This window comes from Atta cephalotes (genome assembly GCF_000143395.1).
Source record: "Atta cephalotes unplaced genomic scaffold scaffold00012, whole genome shotgun sequence".
In the NCBI taxonomy this organism is placed as follows: Eukaryota; Metazoa; Arthropoda; class Insecta; order Hymenoptera; family Formicidae; genus Atta; species Atta cephalotes.
Genome location: NW_012130076.1, coordinates 4,509,949 through 4,537,699, shown reverse-complemented (window position 1 = coordinate 4,537,699; position 27,751 = coordinate 4,509,949). Strand labels below are relative to the sequence as shown.

The 27,751-nt window shown below is 31.5% G+C and overlaps 4 protein-coding genes across 4 annotated transcripts; 3 read left to right on the top strand and 1 right to left on the bottom strand.

Moving 5' to 3' along the window:
• Positions 1 to 10,219, top strand: LOC105617238 (serine/threonine-protein phosphatase PGAM5, mitochondrial). The gene is made up of 5 exons (XM_012198803.1): positions 1 to 167; positions 8,593 to 8,771; positions 9,543 to 9,757; positions 9,845 to 9,975; positions 10,069 to 10,219. Exons 1-5 carry the CDS (start codon positions 1 to 3, stop codon positions 10,217 to 10,219), a joined length of 843 nt encoding a protein of 280 aa, XP_012054193.1.
• Positions 10,220 to 10,820: 601 nt separating this feature from the next.
• On the bottom strand, positions 10,821 to 12,394 carry LOC105617237 (nuclear speckle splicing regulatory protein 1). Its single transcript, XM_012198802.1, has 2 exons — positions 12,381 to 12,394; positions 10,821 to 11,961 (listed from the first exon to the last, which is right to left on the bottom strand). Exons 1-2 carry the CDS (start codon positions 12,392 to 12,394, stop codon positions 10,821 to 10,823), a joined length of 1,155 nt encoding a protein of 384 aa, XP_012054192.1.
• A 520-nt stretch (positions 12,395 to 12,914) lies between these two features.
• On the top strand, positions 12,915 to 21,671 carry LOC105617236 (carboxypeptidase D-like). The gene is made up of 15 exons (XM_012198801.1): positions 12,915 to 13,376; positions 13,442 to 13,686; positions 13,790 to 13,945; positions 14,097 to 14,272; positions 14,350 to 14,497; positions 14,599 to 14,693; positions 16,666 to 17,165; positions 17,629 to 18,105; positions 18,199 to 18,473; positions 18,779 to 18,953; positions 19,023 to 19,402; positions 19,484 to 19,625; positions 19,712 to 21,197; positions 21,279 to 21,452; positions 21,547 to 21,671. The coding sequence occupies exons 1-15, from the start codon at positions 12,915 to 12,917 to the stop codon at positions 21,669 to 21,671; spliced, it is 5,016 nt and encodes a 1,671-aa protein (XP_012054191.1).
• Positions 21,672 to 23,687: 2,016 nt separating this feature from the next.
• Positions 23,688 to 25,427, top strand: LOC105617234 (solute carrier family 25 member 46-like). Its single transcript, XM_012198800.1, has 5 exons — positions 23,688 to 23,856; positions 24,152 to 24,434; positions 24,519 to 24,575; positions 24,663 to 24,939; positions 25,017 to 25,427. Exons 1-5 carry the CDS (start codon positions 23,688 to 23,690, stop codon positions 25,425 to 25,427), a joined length of 1,197 nt encoding a protein of 398 aa, XP_012054190.1.
• Positions 25,428 to 27,751: the final 2,324 nt, after the last annotated feature.

Sequence of the window (27,751 nt, the reverse complement as noted above, 5' to 3'; positions counted from 1 at the left end):
ATGCCGACTGTCTCACAGTTGCATAAATGGGCTCTTGGACTCGGCGCAGTGAGCGGCACGATACTTTATTATTACAATGCATACAGCAAAACGGAACCGTTGCGCGTTCACAACTCGTGGACGACGAATTATACGCCTTCAGTGAAGTGGGATCACAACTGGGACAGGTGATTTATATTCTCGCTATCTATTTGATTTCCTCTGTCTCTATGTGAAAGATTTTAAAGAAAAATTAACTTTGTTAATTCAATCGATAAAAAATTGGAAATGAAAATTCGCTAAACTAATGTTTTTTTTTGCTATTATTAACTAAGTAAAACATTAATTCCATACATAATGAAATTGTATTTAATTTTAATCCTTTGTTAATAAATATAATTTTCTGATTTTTTACTATGATGGGTTATTCGTATCGCAGATTAATTTTTATTACTTTAACAAATATACAAAAATTATTAAGTGATTTTTACATTTACTTTAACATCTTTAAAAAGTTTTTGTAAAATTGTGTATTCAAAAAACTATATGTAGATGTTACAATTCTCCTGGCGAAAATTTTTCTCAGACTTTTTAAAATAATTTTTCAGAGTATAATTTTTATAATTTTTTAAAAAAGTTTCTTAGATTTTTTTGTACAAATTGGAACACTTTTCAGATTTTTTTTCAGAATTTTTATATGATTTTAAAATTTTTATATAAATGTAACTTTTTAAAAAAATTTCTTAGATTTTTTGTATGAATTGGACACTTTTCAAAAATACTGAGAAAATAATTCGAAAAATTCTGAATATTTTACAGATTTTTTTAGATGAACGATAGAATTTATCTAAAAAAATAAGTATGCTTTCATCTTGTCCTTAAATTCATTTCAAAAAATATTTCATTGAAACACAATTAGAGAATCTTTTAATGCTGTGTCTTTTATTCTCTCTCTTTCTCTCTCTCTCTCTCTCTCTCTCTAATTTTTGAAAAAAGCTTAAAAAAATTTGAAAAATTCTGAAGTATTTATGAAAAAATTTTCATAAATTTTAAATAGGAAAAATTCTGAGAAAAATTTTTGTCAGAGTAATTATTTGATGCTCCTAATTCTTCAAAGAAAAGTAATATGCAGAACACAAATGATCCAATTATTTGTGTAAAGATTAATAATTGTTAACGAAATAATTATTAGATATTACTTAAATTATTAATTATCAATTAGATATTACTTAATTAGTTAACCCTTTGCACTCCGCAGGCGGCACTATTGCGACATTTAATATAAATCGTAACTCCGTATGACGCCGTTCAGACATAGGTTGTGTCCCAAAATTGACTGCTATTACTAAAAATCTATAGTTCATATAACGTAGATTTTCAGCGTTGATAGTAAATTTGACATAGAGTCACAAGCGTTTGTTTTATTTTATATTTATAAAAAAACAGAACAACTTCAAGCGTAACATACGCAATACACAATATAATATATTATAGGACCGTATATATGATAACACAAACTATAGAAATCAAAATCTTAAATGATCTAGCTGGATTTTAAATGCTTATATGATTCTTGTGTGAATTTATATTCTACGTATATAGTTCCCAGAATCATGCGTCGAAATAATTTTTCGTTCTTGAAAACGCTTTACTAAACTACCGCAGTAATATCACGAGTTAAATTGACTAGCAACTTAACAATTTGTTATACTTATTCGCATTTTCGAAATCGATCTTAATAATATTGAATGACATATTAAAATCTGTAAACAATTAATACATACGTAGTATATAAATTTACACAAGAATAATACGCAATACATATTAGTCTATTATTGATGTATTTTATGTATATAGTACTACACAGTATTCAGTACTACAGTATTCTTCTATTAATGTATTCTTATAAATCTAAAATCTGATTGGATGATCTAAAAGAATACACCAATAACGCTCATTCAACTGTTGAGTCTGCTAAACATAGCCAATAGACACGTTCAAGTCGATAAAGTAACTAATCTACTTGCCGAGGAAATGAATATGATTAATTGTTACTTATAAATCCAACCAATCACATTCAATTGCTTAGCGAATAAGCTAGCATTTTTTAAGACTCATAGAAAGATTACATGTGAGTGCTCAGTTTATAAGCGTCTTTCTCTAATTCTTTGCTCTCTCGGTTGTTCATTAACCGTTCAAATCAAAGTTTGATCACTGAAATTATTGTCTTCGTTGCATGCACATCATTTAGATTCTGACTCTTTTTATCATGTACTACCCATTCCTACTAACGTTTTTTTGTGTGTTCCTACCATCATTCCTACTCACTTTACACACTCGTTTAAGTGAATAGGAATTATAATAGGAAACACATTTTAGAAATATATATATTCAAAATATCTATATTTTTTTTTTTAGAATTTTTTGCATAAATTTGAAATATTGTAAGATTTTTGTATAAAAAAATTTGAGACATTTTCTAAACAGGTATAAAATGATACAGAAGTTCTAAAAATTCAGAATTTTTCGTATATGGGAATTTTAAAATATTGTAAGATTCTTATCAAAGAATCTGACAAATTTTCTAAAAAATTATAAAATACAGAAATTCTAAAAATTTTGAAAAATTATACGAAAGATGTGGGAAAAATTTTCATCAAGTTTATAAAATTTTTCTCATAATTTTTCACGTAATTTTTCAGAATTTATAAATTTTAGAATTTTTAGAATTTCTATTTTATAACTGAATTTTATAATTTTTTAGAAAATTTTTCCGAGTTTTCTGTACAAATCTTACAATATTTTAGAATTAACATATATGAAAAATTCTGAAAAAATGTATAGATATTATATTTCTGAAATGTGTTCAGTTAGTACACAAATTCTAAGAAAAATTTTTGCCAGTGAAAGGATAATAATAACAATAACAATAATAATAATAATAATAATATAAGAAAAAATATTAAGAATCTATTCAGATTAATTTGCATAACCACCCATAAAGAGAATTATTCAAACCGCATTTCTATTATGAAGACCATAAAATGCGATTGGCATTTTCTTTATACGTTTATACGGCTATGCAAATTTATCTGGATAGATTTTAAAATAATGAATGATTTTTGTGTGCTTATATAAAAGAAACTCTTTAATAAATGAAAAATGAGCTTACAATTGAAATTATAATTGAATAATGTAATCCAGAGGGAAAATAAATATATCAATCACTCATACTGTATACTTTAGAAATTACAAGATTTGTGAATAAAATTATATAATTATTTAAACGATACACAACACATTTTAATATTTAGTAGTTGGAGTCAGTACATCGAACAATACGCAAGTCTGCATCTTTGTAAAAATGCCATTCCTAACGATTGATCTTATCCGACAATCCGCAAATCTCAAAGAAAAATTGTCAAAGACAAAAGAACTCTATAAAAAATATAAAATATAATATTGGCGATTTGTTAATAATTACAATAAATTAAACATAAGGATTACCTACACAGTGACTATTCACAGTGACTATTCCTTTGCTACTTCCTTGATAAAAAAATTCGCTCCTATTGTCGCTTCGTTTTAATTATTAAACTTCCCATTGATATACTGACTCAAAAGTTTTTCCGACTTTTGAATTCCCAAGGATAATATGACTTGCGAGATGCCATCTTGCTGAAAAAATATAAAACCATATTAGAAATTAATTATTGCAAAAATAAGTGCTTGGAGCAAAAGTCATTATAATTAAAAAATAAAATATGACTAATACATGACTTGCGTTCTTGTATAGTGCAATTCTAGTCATTTATTAAAACTCAAGCAATCCAGCAGGAAAACAAGTATCGTGTGCCGCAATCTTTATTCTAACTTATTATTGATACTTATGATAGTATTTTAATTTATATATAGTATTTTATTTAATATCAATTTTATTTAATATCAATTTTGATATGTAATTCATTAAGCCCTCTTTCCAAGACCTCTGCCTTTAAAATTATTAGATAAACTAGTTTAAATAGTATTTACATTATAATAGTATTAATAGTATTAATAGTATTTGCATGTTTATTAAATTATATGAAACTATTTAAAATTAAATTATTTTGAAGATTTGATTATTATTTTCTCACTCACTGCTCTTGATTCAAAATTCATTTTGTTCCCAAGCATAAAAGTTGTCTGGATCTCGAGGCGAGATTGCATTAAAAATTGAATTAAAAATTCATTTTATTCCTTCATGAATTTAGAGATTTGAAGCTAGTTGGAGCCAATATATTAATAGCAGTACGCAAGTACTACTTCGATAAAATATCCTCTATGATTCTTGTATAACAGTTTTCCAAATCTAAGACTAATAAAAGAACTCTCTGTAAAAAAGCGATTTGTTAAAATAATTAAATTAAATATAAGATTACAGTAACTATATTCTTTTATCATCATTTCTTTGGTTAAAAAATTCGCTCCTATTGTCGCTTCGTGTATATTAAATACTATATAATTATTTATTAATGCTTTTTGGCGTTTCACAAATTGTTTTATTCTCTCATTCCCTACAAAAACATGAAAGCACATTACTATCTGTCGTTCATATTAATTTAATATTATTTTCTCTCAAGCATTGATATCATGTTATGATTTTTACCTTCGAACATGACTTTTATTTCGATATTTACAACTTTGATGTACTGGATGGATCAGGACTAGCATTTTCAGAACTATATAATGACTCTTCAACGATCTTTCCACCTTGTACTGTCTGTTCTACTTCGATTGATCTTGCATCATCATTGCTGTTGATGAGCTTTCATTTGTACTTTTATGAACATTGATAGGAAACAGAAATTCTCTATAAATAATTTTGAAGTTCATACTAGCAGTATCCATTCTGAAAAATAAAAGAATCATTAACTTTTGTTTTAAAAATGTGACAACAAATACAAGCAATGAAACAAGTATTTACTATCATTTATTAATATACTTATTTATTTTCCGTTGAAGATAACATAGTAGGAAATGCAGTTGACAAAAGGAATCGTTTTATATGAGTACACTTTTCGGATTCCTTTGTATGAAGAATGATTCGTCGGTAAAGTGGTCAGAACATATTTTTGCTGAAAATGATTTAAATGACATTAATATACAGTTGACGTCAAAATTAAAACAGTGAGACCTGTTGCCCACAGGACACATCATTGCATTATGCGTGTCAAAAAACGATGCAAATTAGTAAGATTAGTAAGATTGGCAATTAGCCAATTAATAAGAACACACTTACACTTTCTTATTCTTTTAATTTAAAATACTTTAGACATTAATTCAGTTATAACAAATAATATATTTTAATTGTAAAGTATTACATATACAATATTTATAATCTTTATAAGGCTACTTACCACTTACTTACTTTATATTTGAAGGTAAGATAACTTCTCCGATTTTCTGTAACCAGACTTTCGAATTTTTTCATTTTAAAATTGAAGAAATTCACTGATTTAATGCCTTTACTACTGTCTTTGATGCACTGGATGGATCAAGATTGGCATTTTCAGAACGTAATGACTCTTCAACGATCTTTCCTTGTTTTATTTGTCTGTCTACTTCGATGATCTTGAATCATTACTGGTTTATTTGGGCAACTTTTAACAATACATCGTGTTACCATCTTCACTGATTTAACTGTGATACTCTAGATTTAGATTCTCTAAATGGATTTTCAACAAATTTAAATTTAAATTTAACCAAAGATTTTATTTAAATTTACAGGGAGAGGACACAGTGAGGACAGACTTGTTTATATTATAATATGACACAATAGTCAAGATAGATAATCTAGCAGATAAATAAACTATATATTATATAAACGCTATAAACAGTAATAAATATGAAGTTACAATCCATATCCTGGGAAAAAATATTTTATATATAATTTTATATAATTGTACATATATAATGGACATATTTTATATAATTATATATAAAACATGATGTCCACATATAAACAATTATAAAATTATTTTTCCTGGGTAAATGAATAAATTAATAGATAAATAAATAAATAAATAAACAAGTATAATTTGTATCAACAATACATACTTATACCAACGTATAGTTCGGTCAACTCCTCGGACGGAATCCTCCTCGAGGTACTTAGAACATTTGTTATTTGTTATTTGTTTTAGATCATAATTATGTTTGTTTCCTTTATTTATACATTTACATTGTTTTTTGATTCATAGTCTTTTTAAACACTTATTTTTAATTTTCACTGATTAATCTTTGGACTGCATCTTTTCATTAAACTAGTGATTCCTTTTTCTCAAAAATGTGTCTATATAAGTAACATACACATAGCGCAAAATTGTGAGATTGTGGAGAATCACAAAAGTGGCTTTCTCGGCAAGAAATATATGATTAACTATACAAAATGTTTATTTTCTCAAAAATGATGCATTTTGGGAGTTTTTGGTATCGCTGATTCTGAACATAGATTTATAAAATTTCAAGTCCTAAGCACAATATTGATGACAACATAAATGAATATAAGTATAGATCTCGACTTATGCAGAAAACTTTCCTGTAGCATGACCCAGAGTTAACGACATGGACGTAGAAAATTTGTAGCTCCTTTTTGACTTTTCTTTTTTGTTTGGTTTTTCAAATTTATTTTTTTGTATTTTTTTTTACTTTTTTATTTTATATTTTTTTTATTTTTTATATATTTTAATTTTTTTGTATACTTTTCAATACTTATATGTTTTTATATATTTTAGGCATGTATACAATTATGTTTAATACAATATTAGTATTGAAAATACCACAAAAAATGATAGTATTTTAAACCACATTCAAAAACCACAAAAGTGACTTTGCCAACTGTTTAAAGATTAACGCTAAGACTTCTGACTACCGGCTTATTATAGAATCAGAATAACAATTATGTAAAAACTGTTGAAACAAAAAAAATCGACGAAAGTTGAAACTGCATGGTACGATGTGCATAAAGATGAATTTTGTCTTTTATTAGTGTCATACTAAATATGTCATACTAAATATGTAATACTATTGACAAATATGCAGAAGAATGGCAAATATTGGTCAACTAAACTTAATAGTATAATCTCTTTTTTTTCGAAAATATTTATAATATTTCATTTGAACCAAATATTTTGGATGTCACAATTAAAAGCAATTGATTCTAATAAAAGGCCTCAAAACTCGTATACAGTATGTAAGCAGTTTTTTAGAATATATAAATTCAAAATTTACTGAATATTTTATACCAGGGAAAAATATTCGTATAGATGAATCAATAATAAAGAGAAAATTTGTTTCATAATTTATAATCTTAATAAGTCAACGAAGTGGAGCATAAGAATCTATGTATTGATGAATTCAGAAACAGGATATGCTTATACTATTCTCTCGGGATATTATGAGAGTATTACTTCTGAAAATCTAATTAGATTAGATTTACCAGTTAGCAGCCTTATCGAACAAAATCACATCACAAAGTTACACGTTAACGAAATCATGTAATTAAAACAAGTAAATCACATAACTGATTGTTTCAAATCAGTATGTGATTTTTTAAAAATCACGTAATTAGAAAAATTACATAATATTAAAAATAATTTTTTATGTAATTTTATAAAATTACGTACTGATTTGGAACAATCCGTTATTTATGATTTTTATGATTTATTTGTTTTAATTATATGATTTGGTTATGTAACTTTATGACATGATTTTTTTCAGTAGGGAGAATTTCACTGCAGTTATAAAAATTTGAATAAAATTTCTGTTGCAAATGGATATCATATGTATACTGATAGATATTAGATACACCAGTCTGTCTTTAGCTGAAGAACTAATGGAAATAAAATCCCACTTGACTGGTAATAAAAACTATCAGGTATTCTGCTATAAAGAAATCAGAATTTAAAGGCAAATCTACTGTTGCGTACGAAAAAGGAAAAATGCTCTTAGCCTGGAAGGACAAAAGAATCATAACTTTACTGAGTACAGTGGACCATGTCCACTGTAATGATAATTGCAAGAAGAATTGGTCAAGGTGCCGAATTCATGATCAAAAAATTTTGTATATGTTGGTAAAAAGCGATACATCAGTCATGAGCGATATAGATCGAATCAAGTACCCATCGAGTTTAGTATTTTATGAAAAAATCTTTCAAATGGTGGAGAAAAAACTTTCTTTTGGAGTATGAAGATGTGCTATAAATTAATATATTTTATATAAAACTGTAAAAAAAAAACAAAACACTTGTCTCGGACAACATGCATATAAGAAAATGCTTCTTAAAGTATCATACAGAAAAGAATTTCAATTTTTATTAAAATAATGTTTATATTTATTAAAATACAAAATATGTTATTGGAAATTTTAATAAAAATTTATATTACAAACATTTACAGACCTTTTATCTTGTAAAATAATATTTTATATTTTTCTCCACAAAAGACCTAGAGTTGCTGGGCGACCATTAAAAGAAATACCTAGAGTGTAAAGGATTAATTATTGTTTAATCAAACTCATTTCGTCTCGAGAGTAATAAAAAGAAAAATTAATAATGGTTATGATGTTTATAGACGAGATCCACAGAGCTTAGTAAAGCCGATGAAGGTGAACGATGAGAACGATGAGAACAAGTACAACGAAAAATTCGAGGCGAAGAAAGCAAAGGCTGTACGGCACATACTCTTGATTCGCCATGGGCAATATCACACGGATGGAAAGACGGACATTGAAAGAATGTTGACTGAACTTGGTAGGATGACTTTCTGTTCAGCATTAAAATAGTATATGATTGTTCCATTCGTTGTTTTTATATTGATTTTTTTTTTAATTAATATTCTCTGAGATTTTCCTCTTTACATAATCTGAAGCACGTCAAGTTTCTTTTCTAATATTTAGTGTTGCTTACTTAATAGATCGCATTTATTTCGTACTGATGGAATTTTGTATTTGCATTTAGGTCTCGGGTTAAAGTTCCTGGAAGTTCACAATAATTTGTCATCATAACCAGCAAACCACACAATTTCCGAAGAGAATGTTATACGAATTCTTCTACTATAGCATATTCCATAGGTGTTGTTACTAGGATAATACGCTTTCTATCTACTTACATCTTCCATAACATCATTGGAAGATAGCTAATAAGTTATCTTGCGAAAAGTATGTAATATTCGTGATACAGCATGTTCTCTCATCGCATATGTACGTTGATAATTAACATGTTATGCTCTATTGAAACTAACGATATTTCTGAAAATGTGACATCGATATTCTTTTAATGCTTGCTATTATTTCTTCAAACGGGCTTACAGTTTATGACGCAAATTATTGTGGGCAACTGGGCTTTTTGTTTAATTTCTTTTTTTTCACGTTTCCTAATTTCATGCTTACTTCATTTAACATTTATATCATACAAATATATACAAATATATACGTTATTTGTAAAACTATTTTATAAAACATAGAAGTATATACATTTTTTGTAAAACTATTTTATAAAACTATTTATTTTGTTGTCATAAAGGCAGGAAGCAGGCTGAAGCAACAGGAAAGAGGCTAGCGGAATTAAACTTGCCTTACTCATTGATAGTAAGGTCCACAATGACACGTGCTCTGGAAACTTCTCAAATTATAGAAAAAAATCTTATAGATGTGCCAGTTGAAACCGACAGCTTGTTAGTTGAAGGTGCACCTATACCTCCAGAGCCGCCTATTGGTCAGTGGAAATCTGAGAGACACGTGAGTGAAATATAATTAATTATTTGTGTTATAGAATTCTCGTACAATGCATAATAATTCTATATCTCTATTTGATCTATATTCTAGTTCTTTCAAGATGGGCCCAGAATAGAGGCAGCATTTAGAAAATATTTTCATCGCGCGGAACCTAATCAAGATCGCGATTCTTATACCGTTCTTGTATGCCACGCAAACGTAATCAGATATTTTGTTTGTCGGTAAGATTTTCTCTTTTTACCATTCAAAAAGAGTGATTAAATTTTATAATATTCTCTCTATTGTATGTATATATTTTTCGATTTTCGTTTAAGGGCATTACAGTTTCCACCAGAAGCATGGTTACGGATATGCTTGAAACATGGAAGTATTACTTGGCTCTGTATTCTTCCCAGTGGTAGAGTTACTCTTTATTGTCTAGGGGATACAGGACATATGTTACCACAAAATGTAACATCTAGTTAAAAATGTACGGCTTTTTATATAATATTACATATTTATAAATAATATATTATTGATAAGCACGTGTACATCGATATGTATACATCGAGACTGCATTCCACAAGATTGTACAAATCGATCTCATATCATCTTTTTATCACAGAGATAATTTGCTTTTCACATGGCTTTCACATTGGATGGAAGTATACAATTGTACAAATGTGCGAAAGGGAAACTGAATTTCCTAAAAATAATATTTTCAAGTAATAAGTATACGAAGAAATGGATATACAACGACTAAATGGTATTTAAGAAAGTATCATCTCGTGCATCTGAATGTATATATTTTCCTTCTAGAGCTCAGCTGTAATGTCTATTTAAATTATAAAAATCATTAAGTATTTGGATTATGGTGTATGTGTATTTTTAAATATACTTGTAGTTTTTTAATGTCATAAAATAAGTTTTATCTTTAATTTTGTACACATTTTTACAATCGGAGATCACACCTTTTTTGTACAATTCATCATTAAAATAAGGTATCAATATTTACATATTATATTACGTAATGCAAGAGTGAACGGACGTTATATAAAAAATTAACATAGTTCTAAATTAATTACATCTAATTTGCTTCAGCTAGTCTCTTTGCCTTCCTTGCATAATACCTTTGTAATGCTGCTTCAAATACTGGACCTACTGTTCTCTTTTCCCAGATAGAAGATCTATCTTTCTTTTCAACAATCTTTTTTTTATTTTCAATTTCTTCGCTTTCTGAAGTAACATTGTTATTTTGAGGTATTTCAGCGTCTTTTACATTTTCATCTTTATTCTTAATGTTTATGACATTTTCAATCGTATTCACATCCTTTTTATCTAATCTTTGTTTCTTTTCTTTCGGTTCTTGCACTTCTACTCTATCGGCCTCTTTGTTCACTGGTGGAACGACAGTCTCACCTTTCTTCAACTCCTTTTTATTTGTCTCTGTTTCAGAATCGGATTCATATGTTTCTATGGCTCTTTGCCGGTACTGTCTCAATTTTTTAGTCTTTGTAATTGATTTCTGTTTTTCCTCTGTTTCATTTGCCCTCTTATTTGTCGTTGCATTTTCTCCATTTGTGCTGCTTGTTGACATTTTCCCTTCCCTCTTCTCAGTACTTTCTTTCGCTTTACTGCTTTCATCTTCATTAGTCTCACCCTTGTAGTCAACAGTCTGTTCATACAAATGACGATAAAATCCTGACATGTCTTGCTGCTTTGTCACATCACCGATAGCTTCCAATCTATTCATTTTGGCCTCCTCTTCCTCCATCTTCTTAAATTCCTCCAGCTTCGCTCTATACGCCGACGTGACGAAACTCTCTTTGTCCGCGTATATCTCACCCTCGGCTTCGCGTTCCTTCTGCACCATTCTCTCTATCCTATGCTCCTGCTCCTTTTTTCTTCTTTCAGCTGTTTTCAGGAGCTTCTGTATGTACTTGGATTTTTTCTCCTTCTGCTTGTTTGCGCCATCTAACTGGCCTTTGCTGTGCTCCAGATCATCATACACCTCGTCATACTGATAGATTGTTGGATCTTCATCCAAAGCCTTCTGTATGTTGAGCTTTGTTTGTTTTTTCATCCGGTTCTTCTCGCCTTCTGCCTTGAGGGCCTTCCTGACCCAGTCGGTTCCATCCTCCTCGTCGGAGGCATTGTCGTCTCCGAAAATATTGCCGAGTCTTGGCGTTGTACTCTGCTGTTGCTTCTTCGGCAAGATCAAACCGTACCTTTAACATTGAGAAAAATCAGAGAAAGTAATCAAATTTTGATGCGAGCAAACGAGAATTAAAATGGATTGAAATTTTTTTCTATTCGAATGCGTATTTTAAATAGCGAATACTTTTTTTTGGATTTAATTGGATTTAATTAGATTCAATTGGATACAATTAGATTGAAAAACTGCATTTTTTATTCAAAATTTTGAATTGAATAATACAATGCACAGAAAAAGTTAATATTATTTTTAGATTGAAAGGCATAGAGATATGTTCCGTGCAATTCCTATAAATTAAAAAAAATGCATTCAGGATTGGAAAGCATTTCATTCATTTTAACATTCGTGAATCAATATTTTTGAAAATCTGAATCCATTCATTTCAATCCATTCTCGTTTGTTGGGCGATACAAGAAATGCCTTGTTACTCACTGTTTATTAGCCATTGCTAATTACCGTTGTTGCATCACAATGAAATCTAACCTAATCTTCTAACCTAATCCGTGCAAATTTGTACGAGTCACTTCACACGATCACAGTCTTTTCACGAATTCATAACGTGCTCCGAAATATCGTAAAGGCTATATACTTTCAATCTTAGTCGAGATAAACAGAGATAAGCTGAGAAATGATAACTTTACGAATGCGATATCGCGTTTATTGCAATACATAGCCGTTTATTCCATTTATCGCGCATGCACCAATGAGAAGTAAGAGAGAAGGACGCTCGTTTGGCGAATGGTGACGTTGCTTTCCATCCCCCTCCTCATCGAGATTTCGCCCACTCATCTGACGTGCGGACGTCAGCACTGTGTATAAATGCGGAAGGATAAAAGGGAAAATCCATGATATGAACCTTTGACACTTTGACAGTCTTCCTCGAGGTAGTACAGCCGGGTGTGCGCGAGGTAGAAGCGAGAATTCATCCGAAAGCATACGCGAAGGTAAAGAAAACAGGCCTCGCAAATGGAAGGCCTACGTCGCGGTGTCGTTATCCTCGTGCTCGTCTGCGCTGTGATTGCTCTAGCGAACGGCTATGCGTTGAACGTCGCCGAGCAGCCACGGGACGGCGACTACGTCACCACGTCTTATACGCATTATGAAGATTTGCGGCAATTGTTCGATTCCCTGGCGGACCGATACCCGAATTTAGCACGGGTGCTGTCCATCGGAAAATCGGTGGAAGGTCGGGATCTCCTCGTCCTGGAGATCTCAGAGAATGTCGGGCAGCGCAGCCCCGGTGAACCTATGGTCAAATATGTCGCTAACATGCATGGTGACGAAGTTGTGGGCAGACAGTTGCTCATCATTCTTGGCCAGTATCTTCTGGATCGCTATGGCAAAGATGATCGCATCACCCGGTTAATAAATCAGACGGATATTTACTTGATGCCCTCCATGAATCCGGATGGTTTTGAAAAATCAGTGGTAAGATTCTCATTCGTGCTGCAATGGCACCGAGATTATGAATTTAAAACATTCTTGTGTTTCAGGAAGGTAAATGCGAGTCCAATGATGATTTCTCTGGCAGAGAAAATGCCAATCACATTGACTTAAATCGAGACTTCCCCGATCAGTTTGAGGGAAAAAATAATCATCGCAGTAAGGATAGTTCTATTCTCAATGGTCGTCAGAGTGAAACTGTGGCTATGATGACTTGGATCTCCAGTGAGCCTTTTGTGCTCTCCGGGAATCTTCATGGTGGTGCAGTAGTTGCCAGCTATCCATATGATTCTGGGTATATTATACAATTGTCATCGTGATAGCTGTTATATACTGTTAAATTGATTCTTACATCATTGAAAGTTCTGTCTGTCATTTGACAAGATGTATCCTTTTAGTATCTCAAGATCATGCTGTATAGAGAGTAAAAGTCCAGACGATAATTTATTCAAACATCTCGCTCATGTTTATGCGGACAATCATTCATTAATGCGTAGAGGTGACGCTTGTCCACCAGAAATATTCCGAGGTGGCGTTACAAATGGAGCATACTGGTAAGAATAAACATTATGCCGTTTTTAAAATAACATTGAGCTAAATGGTTGGAAATATTAATCAGATGAAGATCAATTTTTTAAATAATTTTTACAAAATGATTAGCTTGTTATTGATAAAAACTTCAGAAAGTTTTGAATTTGTCGATAGGTACGAAGTAGTTGGTGGAATGCAGGACTATAATTATGCTCGATCTAATGCATTTGACATAACGTTTGAATTGAGTTGCTGTAAATATCCACCAGGTTCAATCATACCAGAGCAATGGCTGTTAAATAAAGAATCTCTGATTAAATATTTGGAGCAAGTGCATATTGGAATAAAGGGTAATATTAATATCATACTCGTTTTTATGTTATACTTTAGAAAGAAATTTTACGCTATATTTATTTTTCATTTGCAGGTTTTGTATTCAGTAAGGATGGTAGACCAATTGAAAGAGCAAACGTTGTTATAGAAGGAGTAAATCATAATGTAACAACCACGGTCAACGGTGAATATTGGCGTTTACTACTTCCAGGAATTTATTCAGTTTATTGTGTTGCGTGGGGGTATGTAATCGCACGCTTCGTAAACGTTATTCAATATCGTCATACCAGCTGAAGACTATTTTTAGTATATCTGTTACTATTGTATTTTGTTTTCTATTCAGATACGAACCCAGCGAACCAGTAAGTGTAACTGTATTAGAAAGTTCACCGACGATTCTTAACTTTACATTGAGCAACAAAGAAGTACACGAACAAGGTAAAAATGACATAAATTATCCACAAATAATACCAATCTTTAATAACAGATTATCTGAATTCTATAAGCTGATACTAGATGATTACAATGACCAGGACTACTAATTTTTGAATACCTAAATTACTTAACAACTGTCATGACTATGTTGTTTATCTAACATCTATGTTTTTGTCTAAAAAATGGCACAAGCTATTACTAACATAATTACAAACATTAATTTATGTTTTAACATTTATTTTTATACATTTTTTTCATATTATGACATTATAGCTTCTTTATTAACAAATTATTTTGAGTATCTTATAAAAAAAACATTATTTTTTAAATAATATTAGAGTTTTTTTTATTTGTTTTAGTAAGATTTTTATTTTGTTTTAGCGAATTAATGTTGCAAAATTCGGATGTACGCATCTTTAATAATTTGTGACTGCAGAATCTCTTATTTGTTTCCTGACATATTTTGACAGCGCTTATTCTTAATTATTTTATTAGATTATTATTAAGTACAAGCAAATAAATATAAACAGAGTTATACATATATAGACACAAGGTATGGAGAAATGAATTGCTTATAGCAGAGAAAAGGAATAAGAATTTTGAATATATTTTTGTCATAGTTATTTATACGTGAATAAATAAGGAAAATATTTTAACTATATTCCAGTTTGTGACAGAAGGCACATATTTATTCTATCATATATTTTTTATCTTAATATTATCTTATTCAAACTTATTTCATTATAATATATGTTACATGTGAACGAACATTCCGTGATCGCATTTAAATTTAATATAAACAATATGAAATTATATATGTTCTAATAAAGATAAATAATGCCCTGTTTGCAAATTGGAAAGTAGTATATTACAATATATATCAATACATGAATGGATAAATTAACTGATTAAACATATCGAACAACTTTGCAGAGATTATGGCTATATGGATATAAACTTTATATTTTGAATCAGACTGAAATTTTTATATAGATATAAACCGTTATATTTAATATAGTTTATTTTCTTTATACACATGTACTTACAAGTACAAGAACAATGAACTGCTGTATATTTTTCTTCAATGGAAAACAAGCAATGCGTTAAACTATTAATAGGCAATTATTTGTTATTGTTAATTTTATTAGAAACAAATTGCAAAACAAATATCGAAAAAATGTGTTGCCTATATTATATGTATATATACATACATATATATAATAGATATATATATGTATATAAAATATATGTATATAAAAAGTATATTGATATATATACACAAATGTAAATGAAGTTTTTTTCAAATATTTTAATTTTTCCTGACAATATCTACTTATTCGACTTTTTATTTTCGACAAGATTAGCTGAAAAGATTTTAACTAGAATTTTGTAAATGATTTGGAAGAAAGTAAATATGCATGACAACATGAAACGTTTTATCTTCTTTCGTACAAAGCAAATATACAAAATGTGAAAGAAAAAAAAACAGATGTACTGTGTTTTACCATAGGAGATACATAGTACTGCCAATACCCATTCTATTATATTAGGAACTGTACTGATAAATGTAGATCTTTGTGTGAAGGAGCACGTCAGTGACCGATATATCATATAATCTGTATAACAATGTATGTTCTAATATTTTCCTTGCAAGTATGTATTAATCAAAACTAGAAATAAAAACATTGTTTTCGTCTTGAGCAATGAATATCTTACTCAATACTTATCCTTTTCCTCTTAAGTGTCGAGAGATTACGCATATTATTTTTGAACACATCTTATTATTTATCTCATCCTTTTCGTTTTCTCTGTACCTTGTGTTTTATGACATACTCATCTCTTGTTTTGTGTTATTTGTAATTTTAAATCTGTGCGATTATATATCAACGTATTTTATCGTAAACAATGATTGTTTCACTAAAAACTCTACGTTTGATTTTGACAACAATAATGATTGTATATTCATACGATGCAGGAGAAAGTACAGTTGACGAAACGATAAGATCCATCGACAAATATGGCTTTTACCATACCGTGGAGTTCAAGCATCATAATTACATTGCAATGGAGAAATATCTAAAGGATTTGAGCGCGAATTATCCCAATATTACGAGGCTATACAGCATAGGATCTTCTGTGCAAGGTCGCGAGCTGTATGTTATGGAGGTCACGAAGGATCCCGGTGTTCACAATCCCGATAAACCGGAGGTCAAGTACGTCGGGAATATGCACGGGAACGAGGTAGTTGGTAGGGAAATGCTGCTGCTACTGCTGAGATATCTCTGCGAAAACTATGGTACTGACGTGAGAGTTACACGAATAGTAGAGACCATTAGACTTCACGTGCTACCGAGTATGAATCCTGATGGATATGAAATCTCCAAAGAAGGTGACATTTACGGGACGAAAGGCAGAGCGAACGCAATGGATGTAGATCTTAATAGAAACTTTCCCGATTATTACGTAACCAATGATGTACGTTATCTCAACATATTTTTTACATTTACATTAAATACATTTATCGATTTATTTATCATCTCGTTATTTTTACAGTTTACTATTAGTCATCTCATTTTTGAACGATATTTAAAAAAGAAGACAAAGCTTCGCATAATACAACTCTCATTTAATTTTTTATAAGATCTTGGATAAAGAGATGAATTTACATGAATATAGATATTTTGTTACTTCAAAATGCCTTTTTTGGAAAAATAATGTAATAAGTTGTTTAAGCATTATATCTATCGAATTACAAAAAAAAATTAAATATATGCTCGGGACTCGCTTTTTACTATAAAGTACGCTATGATAAAATTCATATTTTCTTTTTGTTTAGATTCTAAATTCATATTAACTATCAATATATAATTACGCATCATCTTGCATTAACAATTTATACAATTAAAATAAGTCACACTCACTTGGTTACATTTTCCAGGTCAATCGGCATCAGCAACCTGAGACTAAGGCAATAATGGATTGGATAGCGAAAATTCCGTTCGTACTTTCTGCTAATCTTCACGGGGGAGCGTTAGTCGCGAATTATCCTTATGACGAGGAACCGGAGGACCTGGGGTCCACTGTCGCGAATCCAAGCCCGGACAACGATGTCTTCCGAATGCTGGCGTTGATATATTCCAATGCACATCCCCGTATGCATCTCGGCCAGCCGTGTCCGCCTATAGTGGAAAATCCGTACGGTACGAAGACAGTCCTCGAGGAGCGTTTTCCGGAAGGTATAACGAACGGCGCCGCCTGGTACTCCTTATCCGGTGGCATGCAAGATTACAATTATTTCCATAGCAATGACTTTGAGATCACCTTGGAGCTCGGATGCACAAAATTTCCTAACGCCAGCGACTTACCAAATTACTGGCTGGAGAACAGAGAGCCTCTTCTGCGTTTCATTGAAATGGTTTGTTTAAGAGAAGCTAATAGTAGAAGAAATATATGTGTGTTCATAGTGGTCATTTTCAACGATAATAATCTTCGTATTTCTTTTTCCCAGTCGCGCAAAGGTGTACACGGCATAGTAAGTTCATCCATCGGCACTCCTATATCTCATGCAAAGATTTCGGTTGGAGATATTAAACACGATATTTACACTGCTGAAAAAGGCGATTATTGGCGATTACTGGTACCAGGGCGATATAACATAACTGTTAGTGCAGTGGGATATGAAACACTTATTCAGAATATTGAGGTACCATCATATGACAAAAATCCTGGGGATGGAGAAGTGACTCTGGACTTTACGTTAATGCGTGATGACCCTCTGCATTGGTATGATTATTTATTTATTTAAAGTACAATTCAATATACATTTTGTGATCTAATCGCATAATATGAAATTGATATGCACTAAGGTAGAAAGTTGAGCACATAATAGTTTCATAAATAAGACTTCTTAAATTACATTTCAAACTATGTTTCATGTTCGAATCTTTCTCACGAAGATAATTCAAGCCAATTTTAATGACACTGCGTATTTCTTCAAGTAGTTATATCGTTTAATATTGTATATATGTATTCTTTCTGAAATGTAAAAAATATTAAGAAAATTAATTATTTGTACGAATATTTATCAGGTCATCCGCATATGATTTTGGATTAAGAGTAAACTTGCAAAATGGTTATTTAAAAAATTCTGACTTGAACGCTAGATTCAGCCAGTTGGAAAATCATCAGTCTGAAATCGCCGAATTTCTAGCCGGTGATTCAATGATCAGCATAGCCATTCATTCACTGAAAGTCACGCATGATGTGAGTTTGAACGACATTATATTTATCCATTATAATGTTCTGTATTTAATTTAAAATCGTCTTTTCCAGATGGGATCACCTGATGAGAATAAATTTCGCATCGCATTGGTGGGAGGATTGTTTGCTTCCCAGCCGGCAGGCAGAGAAATTCTATTACGTTTGGCGACACATGTCCTCAAAGGAAATCAAATTGGTAATCCGCCTATTCAGAGGATGTTGAATGATGCTATGCTGCATTTTATTCCTAGTGTCGATCCAGGATTCGATAATTTAGAGGAGAGTGAAGATTGCAATCCTGTAGTCAATACTGAAGTAGGAAACAAGTTATTAGAAGAGAATACTGATATGTCTAAACAAATAGATAGAGTTGCGAATGCATTTAAGACTATGTTACGGACTGAAAATTATGATGCTGTTGTGATACTAGGAGGTGGTGCCTCAAAAATCAGGTAATGCAATGTATGACAATTTATAAGCATAAATCGCAAAGAAATTTAGCATAAAATCCCTAATCAATTTTTCTTCTTCAGTTATTCAGACGACAATCTGAACACGTTTAGAAAGTTCGCACATGCCTACGAGTATTCAAAAGACAGTGAGACATGCAACCATCCGGATAATAGTACACAACATTTGACGAATTTTATACAACATGTTTACGGCTCGCCAGTAGTAAGCATAATTTTTTTTATATTTTTCTCTTTATATTTTTATAATAAAATTCATTGTTAAACTTCATTCTAAATATCTGTGTGTAGATGAGCATAAGTCTATCATGTTGTAAGTATCCGCCCGCAGACTCGATTTCCGTCATTTGGCGTGAGAATCTGCAATCGCTTATGGAACTTATGCAGAGTCTCACGACCGGAATCCGCGTGATGATAACGGACAAATATAATACTCCGCTTCGAAAAGCCAATGTCGAGATTGGAAGAAGAACTTACGGCGTGTCGCACAACATGGCTTACTTCAAAATGATTCTGATGCCTGGTGAATATACCTTAATGATTTCCTGCGAAGGGTACGTTACACAGATGCTGAAAGTTTCTGTACAACAACAAAGCATAACAGTTATTGACGTTAAATTAGAACGAAAGAAAACGCCATCGTTTGATGGTCATCATAAGAAACCACTTGAGAAACTTAGTTTCGTCAACCGTGCTTTGACCGATTTGAATGCGAAGTATCCGCGACAGACTACCTTGCATAGTATCGGCAAAACCACGAAGGATAACGAGATAATGTGTTTGGAGATCGGTTCTAATAATGATCAGAAACAAATAGGGCGACCTGCCATTGTTTTCTCGGCTGGCATTCTACGGGCGGAACCAGTGACTGCCGGGATGCTCTTACATTTTGCCTCATATCTCTTGGACAATTATAAGCAAGACAATACGATTATGCATTACATCGATGATTTCTCCATATATATAGTTCCAGAATTCTCATCTGATCCTAATGAGAATACCATCTGCTCGCCGCAGCTGAAAGGCTTGCAGTTTCCGATTCATGAAAAGCTGAATGAAGAAGCGAAATGGATCACAAACTGGTTTAAAGATGTAAACGCCGTGTTAGCTGTAAATCTCAATAGTGGATCGCGGCATATCGAAATTCCGTTTGGTCGTGATTATGGAAAGGTACGCGAGCAAAAATACGAGAGCGATGATGAGGATTTACTGCAACACTTGGCTTCAGTGTATGCCAATGCGAGGACGAACAAGGTATCTGCGAGTACAAGATGCGAACAGGATTCTAACATCGGTGATAACAGCGTGATACACGCAGCGAAGGGAATTGGTGGAAAAAGAGGTCATCCCTTAATAGATTATGCCTATTTCAACACAAGTACCTTAATGATAGACGTGTATGTCACCTGCTGCACCACCGATTACTCGATCATCGTGTGGCAGGAGAACAAAGATAGTTTATTAGCTTGCATACAAGAAATGAAGAAAGGTGTGAGAGGATATGTCACCAATGAGGAGGATGAACCGATTGAGAACGTTGTCTTGTCTTACGACATGTCACCGCATTTAATTAAAAACAGCAAGTCAGGCTTCTATTCAATTTTACTGCCTCCTGGAAGTCACAATATAACGGCCACGGTGTCCGGCTATCACGCGGAAACCAAACTTATCTCTACACCCACATTCGAGATGAAGAAACACTTAAGATTAATATTCAAGCTCGTTCGCGATGACAGTATCATAGGAATACCTAGACTAGTATTCATTATAATAACAAGTAAGTCAGTTGCGAGAGAGATGTTTAATAAAACTCACAAGATTAATGAAGATTTGTAATCACACAATCATCCAATTGCAGGTATGATATGTTTCGGCGTTGTTTTGTGCTGCATGTGTATTTGCGCGAGGTGTCGAGCTTCGGAAGATGAAGAGAAGAGCAGAAAGGGATATGCGTTTAGTTTACTGCAGGATGGTGGCAGTTTCTTCGATGACGATGAGAAAGAAATTGAGATATTTCGAAGACCGATAGATGGTAATTATATCAATATGTCATAACATTTAGTAGAAAATGTGGAGAACATTTTTCAAATAATCTTGTCATTCTAATCCTAACTTTTGTTATGAAGGATATCCATCAAATGATAATAAAGTTACCATGCCATATTTCGATGATGACAACAGTTCCGAGGATGGTAGCGATTTGGAGTTTATTCGGCCTGAATGGAGTGATACAATACCAAAACAAACGTGACAGAACGTTTTTGTATGCTAAACAATATAAAATTACACAATGCACGCGGTAAATTTACTGGATTTTGTATAGTTTAAACAAATTTTCGGTGAAAGAAAATAAGATGAAAGCAATTTTAAAATGCTGAAATTTACGAAAGTAAGAATCAGGGTCCAAGTATGGAATATGTACTTATATTTTTATATTAGAGAGAAACATGTTACTTTCTGATGATAATTATATTATTTTACAAATGTATCATATAAATATTTAAGAAACAGAATGCAATTTTTTAGAATCGTATAAGAAATGTTATAAATACGTAAACACATAAGAAAATTATATCAGGGTTTTAAATGAAGTAAGAAAGCGTAGAAAGAAACTTTTTGAATTGTTAACTTTCACAAGAATGAATGTATTATAAAAGGAAAATATCAGTGTTCAAAACTACTGTATATATTATATTTAGATATATATTATCACGTTAAGAACAAACACATGAACATTGAAGTAACGAAAGATATTTTAGCGGTTTGTTCTTATTTAATGCTAGGATTTACTTGTATATGATGAATTTTTTTTTATTTGTATTGCATAGTATAGTTATGCAAATGCTGAAATCTAAGAAAAAGAAGTATTTTCTTCTCCTTTTCTATTTTCAGTCAAAATAAAAATTACACGAAGTAATGTCTCCCGAGAAAAAAAGACATCGAACTTTTTTTCTTAAACTATTTAGATTTCAACAATACCTTATTACATTTGTAGCAAAAAGCGAATAATTTTTGCGCATTAATCATAATTTACGCAAAAATACTTCCCTATACAATCATTCCAATATACTAAATAAATATAAGAAATAGTATTTGGTACTTACAATTAGCAATTTTTTTGGTACTTACAAAATTTAGAAAATTAGAACAGTAAATTATAACAGTAAAGAATTAAGTCTAGATTATCACAGGTGGTTTTAAAATAAGCAAATTTTCTGTTAAATTAAATGTCTGTAAATGTAAATATAGCACAAAATTTTATATCAGAATTTTTCATAAGATAGAAAGATGCCGAAAAGACCCTTCTTTTACTTGATTCATTAGCTTTATACATCATATACAAAATGTAAGTCAATTATGTATATATAGATCTCTATATTTATGTATATATAGATCTCTATTATTTATATAGAATTGATAAACGTTTATTCCTATGACAGCAATGCACGCCGTAATTTTTCAGATCGTTAAATAGTTTTGTTCAAGAATTTTACAATTGTATAACATGCGCACCGAAATGATTTTGTATTCTCTTTCATCCTGCACAAAATTATGCAAATCAGAATTCCGTCTACAGAATTATGTGTAACATTCATGTTACTCATGTAGTCTACGAATCATAAATTTCGTCCATAAGATAGTTAAAAAAATATGAAAATATTAATGTTATGATCTAATTATTTTTCAGGATTTCCAGTTTTTTAATATTTCTTACATATTTTGAGTCTCTTAATTTTAATAGCGGTGTAGTAATAGTAATAGTAGTAGTAGTAGTAGTAGTAGTAATAATAGTAGTAATGGTAATAGAGTAGCAGCAGTAAGAGAAAAGAGAGAAAAGAGAGAAAAAAGAGGAAAAGAAAAAGAACATGCGATTATTTTTACCATTAATTTAATTAATTTTATCCGTTTGCTTCACTTTTTATTTTAATAGTCTTAATTATTAGTCTTTAAGACTGATTTTGACCAAACTTCAATTATTTTATCGGTAATTAACTTATCAAGCAATTGTACTATTTCATTAATATAATAGAATTATTGTTTAGTATATATAAATATATATTTTAATTGATTATCCCATTTATATATCGATCTCAAAAATGCAACGTCTCAGCAAAATTTAAAGCTGAGACTAGCTGATAACTGATCCAGTAGAATCGCGATGGCCGCCACCGAGTGATGAATTCAATAGTGTGACAGGGAAGTTCGCTAATTGGAGTAAATAAATGTCTAGCAAAACGAGCTAATCGATTCATTTCGCGTAAGAAGAATGGCGGGATTAGAAGGCTACGGTGATGTCTACAGAGGCCGGCCTGCTAAATGGGAGACAGCGGGGACATCCTATCCGCAAAGATACCACGGTCGAGAGGTTATCCGCCCTTTGGACATACCCGTTATCCATCCACTAGCAGAAGACAATCCACCGATCGTTGACGATGGTAAGTCACGTTTTCATTTTATTCGCTAATTGACAGAAGTTCCGCGAAGGATATCCACTGATTGATCATAAACTTATACTTAAACTAAGACTTAAACCTACTAGCCAACACCAACTAACAATAACAATTATTAGTTGTTCAATTTCTTGTTCAATAAAATAATTCTTATGTGTTATATACTTAATGTTAAACTTATATCATTGTTAAATTATAACTAATAATTATGTAACTAATAATTATTATTAGTTGGTGTTTGTTGAATATATATTTAATTTGTTTGACTATCTACTTGCAGACATTACCATCAGCAAGTATGTTGGATTAGGTTGTGGATTAGTGAGCTTGATCACAGGAAACCTGCTGATCCATCCCTTTGTGGTGTTACGAAGACAATGCCAAGTCAATCCAAGTGCATCCAGGTATCATCTGATGCCCATAACTCTAGTACCTGTGATGGTACGTTTGCACCAGACTCAAGGTATAAATACACTATGGAAAGGGATCGGTTCAGTTTTACTTGTTAGAGGAATGACAATGGCTGTCGAGGATCTGATTTCGAAAATCACACCATGGCAAAAGTAAGGCAATTATCAAATGGAATGGCTGATGTTTCATAAATTATTTGTGAAATTGTCTTCTTAAAACTAGACACTTGATTTCAGGAAGATCACTTATAACAATTCGATGAAAGCATTCGGTCAACATATACTCCTCAAATGGTAATTATTATATTAATCAAATGATAATTATTATATTAGAACGATTCACATAAGTTATTAATGATCTATTATTCTTCTATTTTACAGCATCTCCATAGGTATAATTACTCCCTTCTATTCTGCTTCACTCGTGGAAACTGTCCAGTCCGAGATTGCTTCTGAATGTCCTGGAATCTTGGACGTTTTTCGAGACGGTGCAATTCGTCTGCTTGATGTATGTAATAAGGGTAGACTCATTCCAATTTATGCCCTTGTACCACCCACCATAGTTTATGGAGTATCAAAATATCTTTTCACCCTCATTGTGAAAGGGGTTACTAGTCGGATTATGCACGTCAGGTATAAACATTCGCAAGAAGCAAAGGTATATGGTTCTAAATAATTCAGAAATTAAAGATGCATAGAGATATATTTTTACACAGGAATGTTATACTATTTTAGGGTGCGTACAGTAAGGACTTGCTATCCGAGAGCATCATCCAGGATATAGAGACACAGTCTATACTAGTTTCGATATGTGTGGCCGATGTTGTGTTTTATCCTCTCGAAACTGTTATTCATCGATTACATCTTCAGGGAACGCGCACCATTATCGATAATTTAGACACTGGAAGAAGTGTCACGCCATTATTGACTGGATATACCAGCGCGACCGATTGTTATCGCACAATAATCTCCACCGAAGGGCCACTTGGTTTGTACAAAGGGTTTGGTGCCCTTATTTTACAATTTGCTGTACATTTCATGGTACTGCGCGCGACAAAGTGGCTCCTGACAGAACTGGGCACGATGTTGATGCCAAAACCTAAACCAATAAAGGTACAGAAATCTTCGTACTATGATGAAATATAAAGAAAACCTATAACAAAAAATGTAAGATAATACAGAATTATTTATTATTTGTCTTTATTAATGATTATATAAGACAAAGAATTGAATTTCTAACGATAATAATTTCCAAGTACATTCTTCGGTAATTTCAAGCATTATAATATGTAGCAGATTAGAGAACTTTTATGCAGTTTTCTATGTAATTGATGATAAAATTTTTCGTATCTGCGCGACTGTGATCACGCAAATTTTCTATAATACGTTTTACAATTGATGAGAATTATAATAGGAACAAAAATAGAAATCTACATAAAAATTCTTAGAATATTAATTATGAAATTTATGAGATATCGACAATATTGTAGATAGTTCTCGTACAACATAGCAATTTTCAGTGAGTACTTTTTACACTCGATGAAATGTAATTATGTGATGTGATTTATGTGATTTTATTAGATTACTATATCGATATGTTGTAGCTTGTTTATGAGATAAATAAAAATCCCAGTACATATATTGCAGTTGCATATTATAGTTTATTACAAATACAGAACTATTCTCTACAAGACATTAAATTACTATAAAAAAGTTAGGAAAAAATTCTATACGAGTATCTTATCCTTTGTTATATTTTGCAGTCTAATTTTTTTCTTTCTTCTTTTGTTTAATTTTAATCAATAAGTAAATTAGCAGATGTATACACTCTAATTGATTAGATAAACCATTATTTCAATTTGCACATGCAAATACCTTCTTTTTTATGAACCCTTACCTTTTATGACTTTTTTATAATCTTTCCTGAAACAGAAAAAATACATGTGAAGGAGGATATATTACAAATATATTCCTCCTTTTGATATTGAGAGTACAAATTCCGTCTGTTTTTTTGTGCATTTATTTCAAAACAAAATGAATGAACAGATCAATTAAAAAATTATTGTCCATCGTTGCCTACTACTTTTTCCCATCTCTCAGACAATTTTCGAATTCCATCTCGAAAAAACTCGTCTTTGGAGGCGATCCAATTTTGGAGCCAATTTTCGATTTCTGCGAAAGAAGTGAACCGGTGATTTACTGCATCCTTCGGAACAACCAGTAATCAGAAGGAGCAATGTCCGGAGAATACGGCGGGTGCGGTAAAACATCCCATTTGAGCGTTTCCAAATATTTTTTTACGACATGAGGCCAAGCGTTGTCATGAAGAAGAATAACTTTATCATGTCTTTGCTCGTATTCATTTTTCTCGCAATGCACGGCTCAAACGAATCAATTGTAGCCGATACCGATCGCCCGTAATGGAATCGCCAGGTTTCAGCATAGTAAACAAGACCCTTATAGTAAACAAGACCCTTTTGGTCCCACCAGATACAGAGCATTATCTTCGAACCATGAATGTTCGTGGTGTTGATGTTGAGGTCGATGATTGACCAGGCTTAGCGTAGTATTTTTTTTTCTTGGGGTTGTTGTAGAATATCCTCATCTCCAGTCACAATCCGCAAAAAACCTTTTCTCTTTGTCTTTGAATCAGCTATTCGCAAGTGAAAAATCGCCTTTCAACATCTCTCGATTTCAGTTCATAAGGCATCCAATTTCCTTGTTTTTGAATCATTCCCATGGCTCTCAATCGTACAGAAACGGCTTGTTGAGTTACCCCCAATTCTGCAAGCTTCTCTTGCATTTGACTCTGACCTTCTTCGAGTAATGCCTCTAATTCTTTGTCTTCGAATTTTTTTGGCTGTCCAGAGCGAGATTTATCTTCAACGCTGAAATCTTCATCCTTGAAATGTCGAAACCATTCCCTACATTTATCAGTTGTAGCAGTGTCATCATAAACTTCGATAAGCATTCGATGGACTTCAGCCGCACTTTTCTTCCAATTAAAGCAGAAAATCAAAATCTCCCGCAAATGCTGCTTGGTTAACACAAAATTCGACATTTCAAACACAGTAAAAATTAAGGTTTGAAACTCAAAGCGACAACTGAATATTATTAGCAGATGTTTAACCTCTCTAAAACCATCAAAATCAGCTGTCACTATGAACCATTCACAACAGCTAGAGCAATCTTTAAGGAAACGGACCGAACTAATTTGTACTTCCAATATATTAAACAATATATATAATAATGCAGTAAACAATATGTTTAATATTGTGAAAAATAAATACGAACAAAGACATGATAACATTTAAAATTGAAAATCATAGCAAAAAAATAATTATAATTTGAGAATATTCTAAATATAAAAGAATACTAAATATAAAAGATGATTTAAAAATTATGTATGCGTTGTTCTCATACTATATTCTTTATATATTATATATCTATAAAATACATGTTCTTTACAA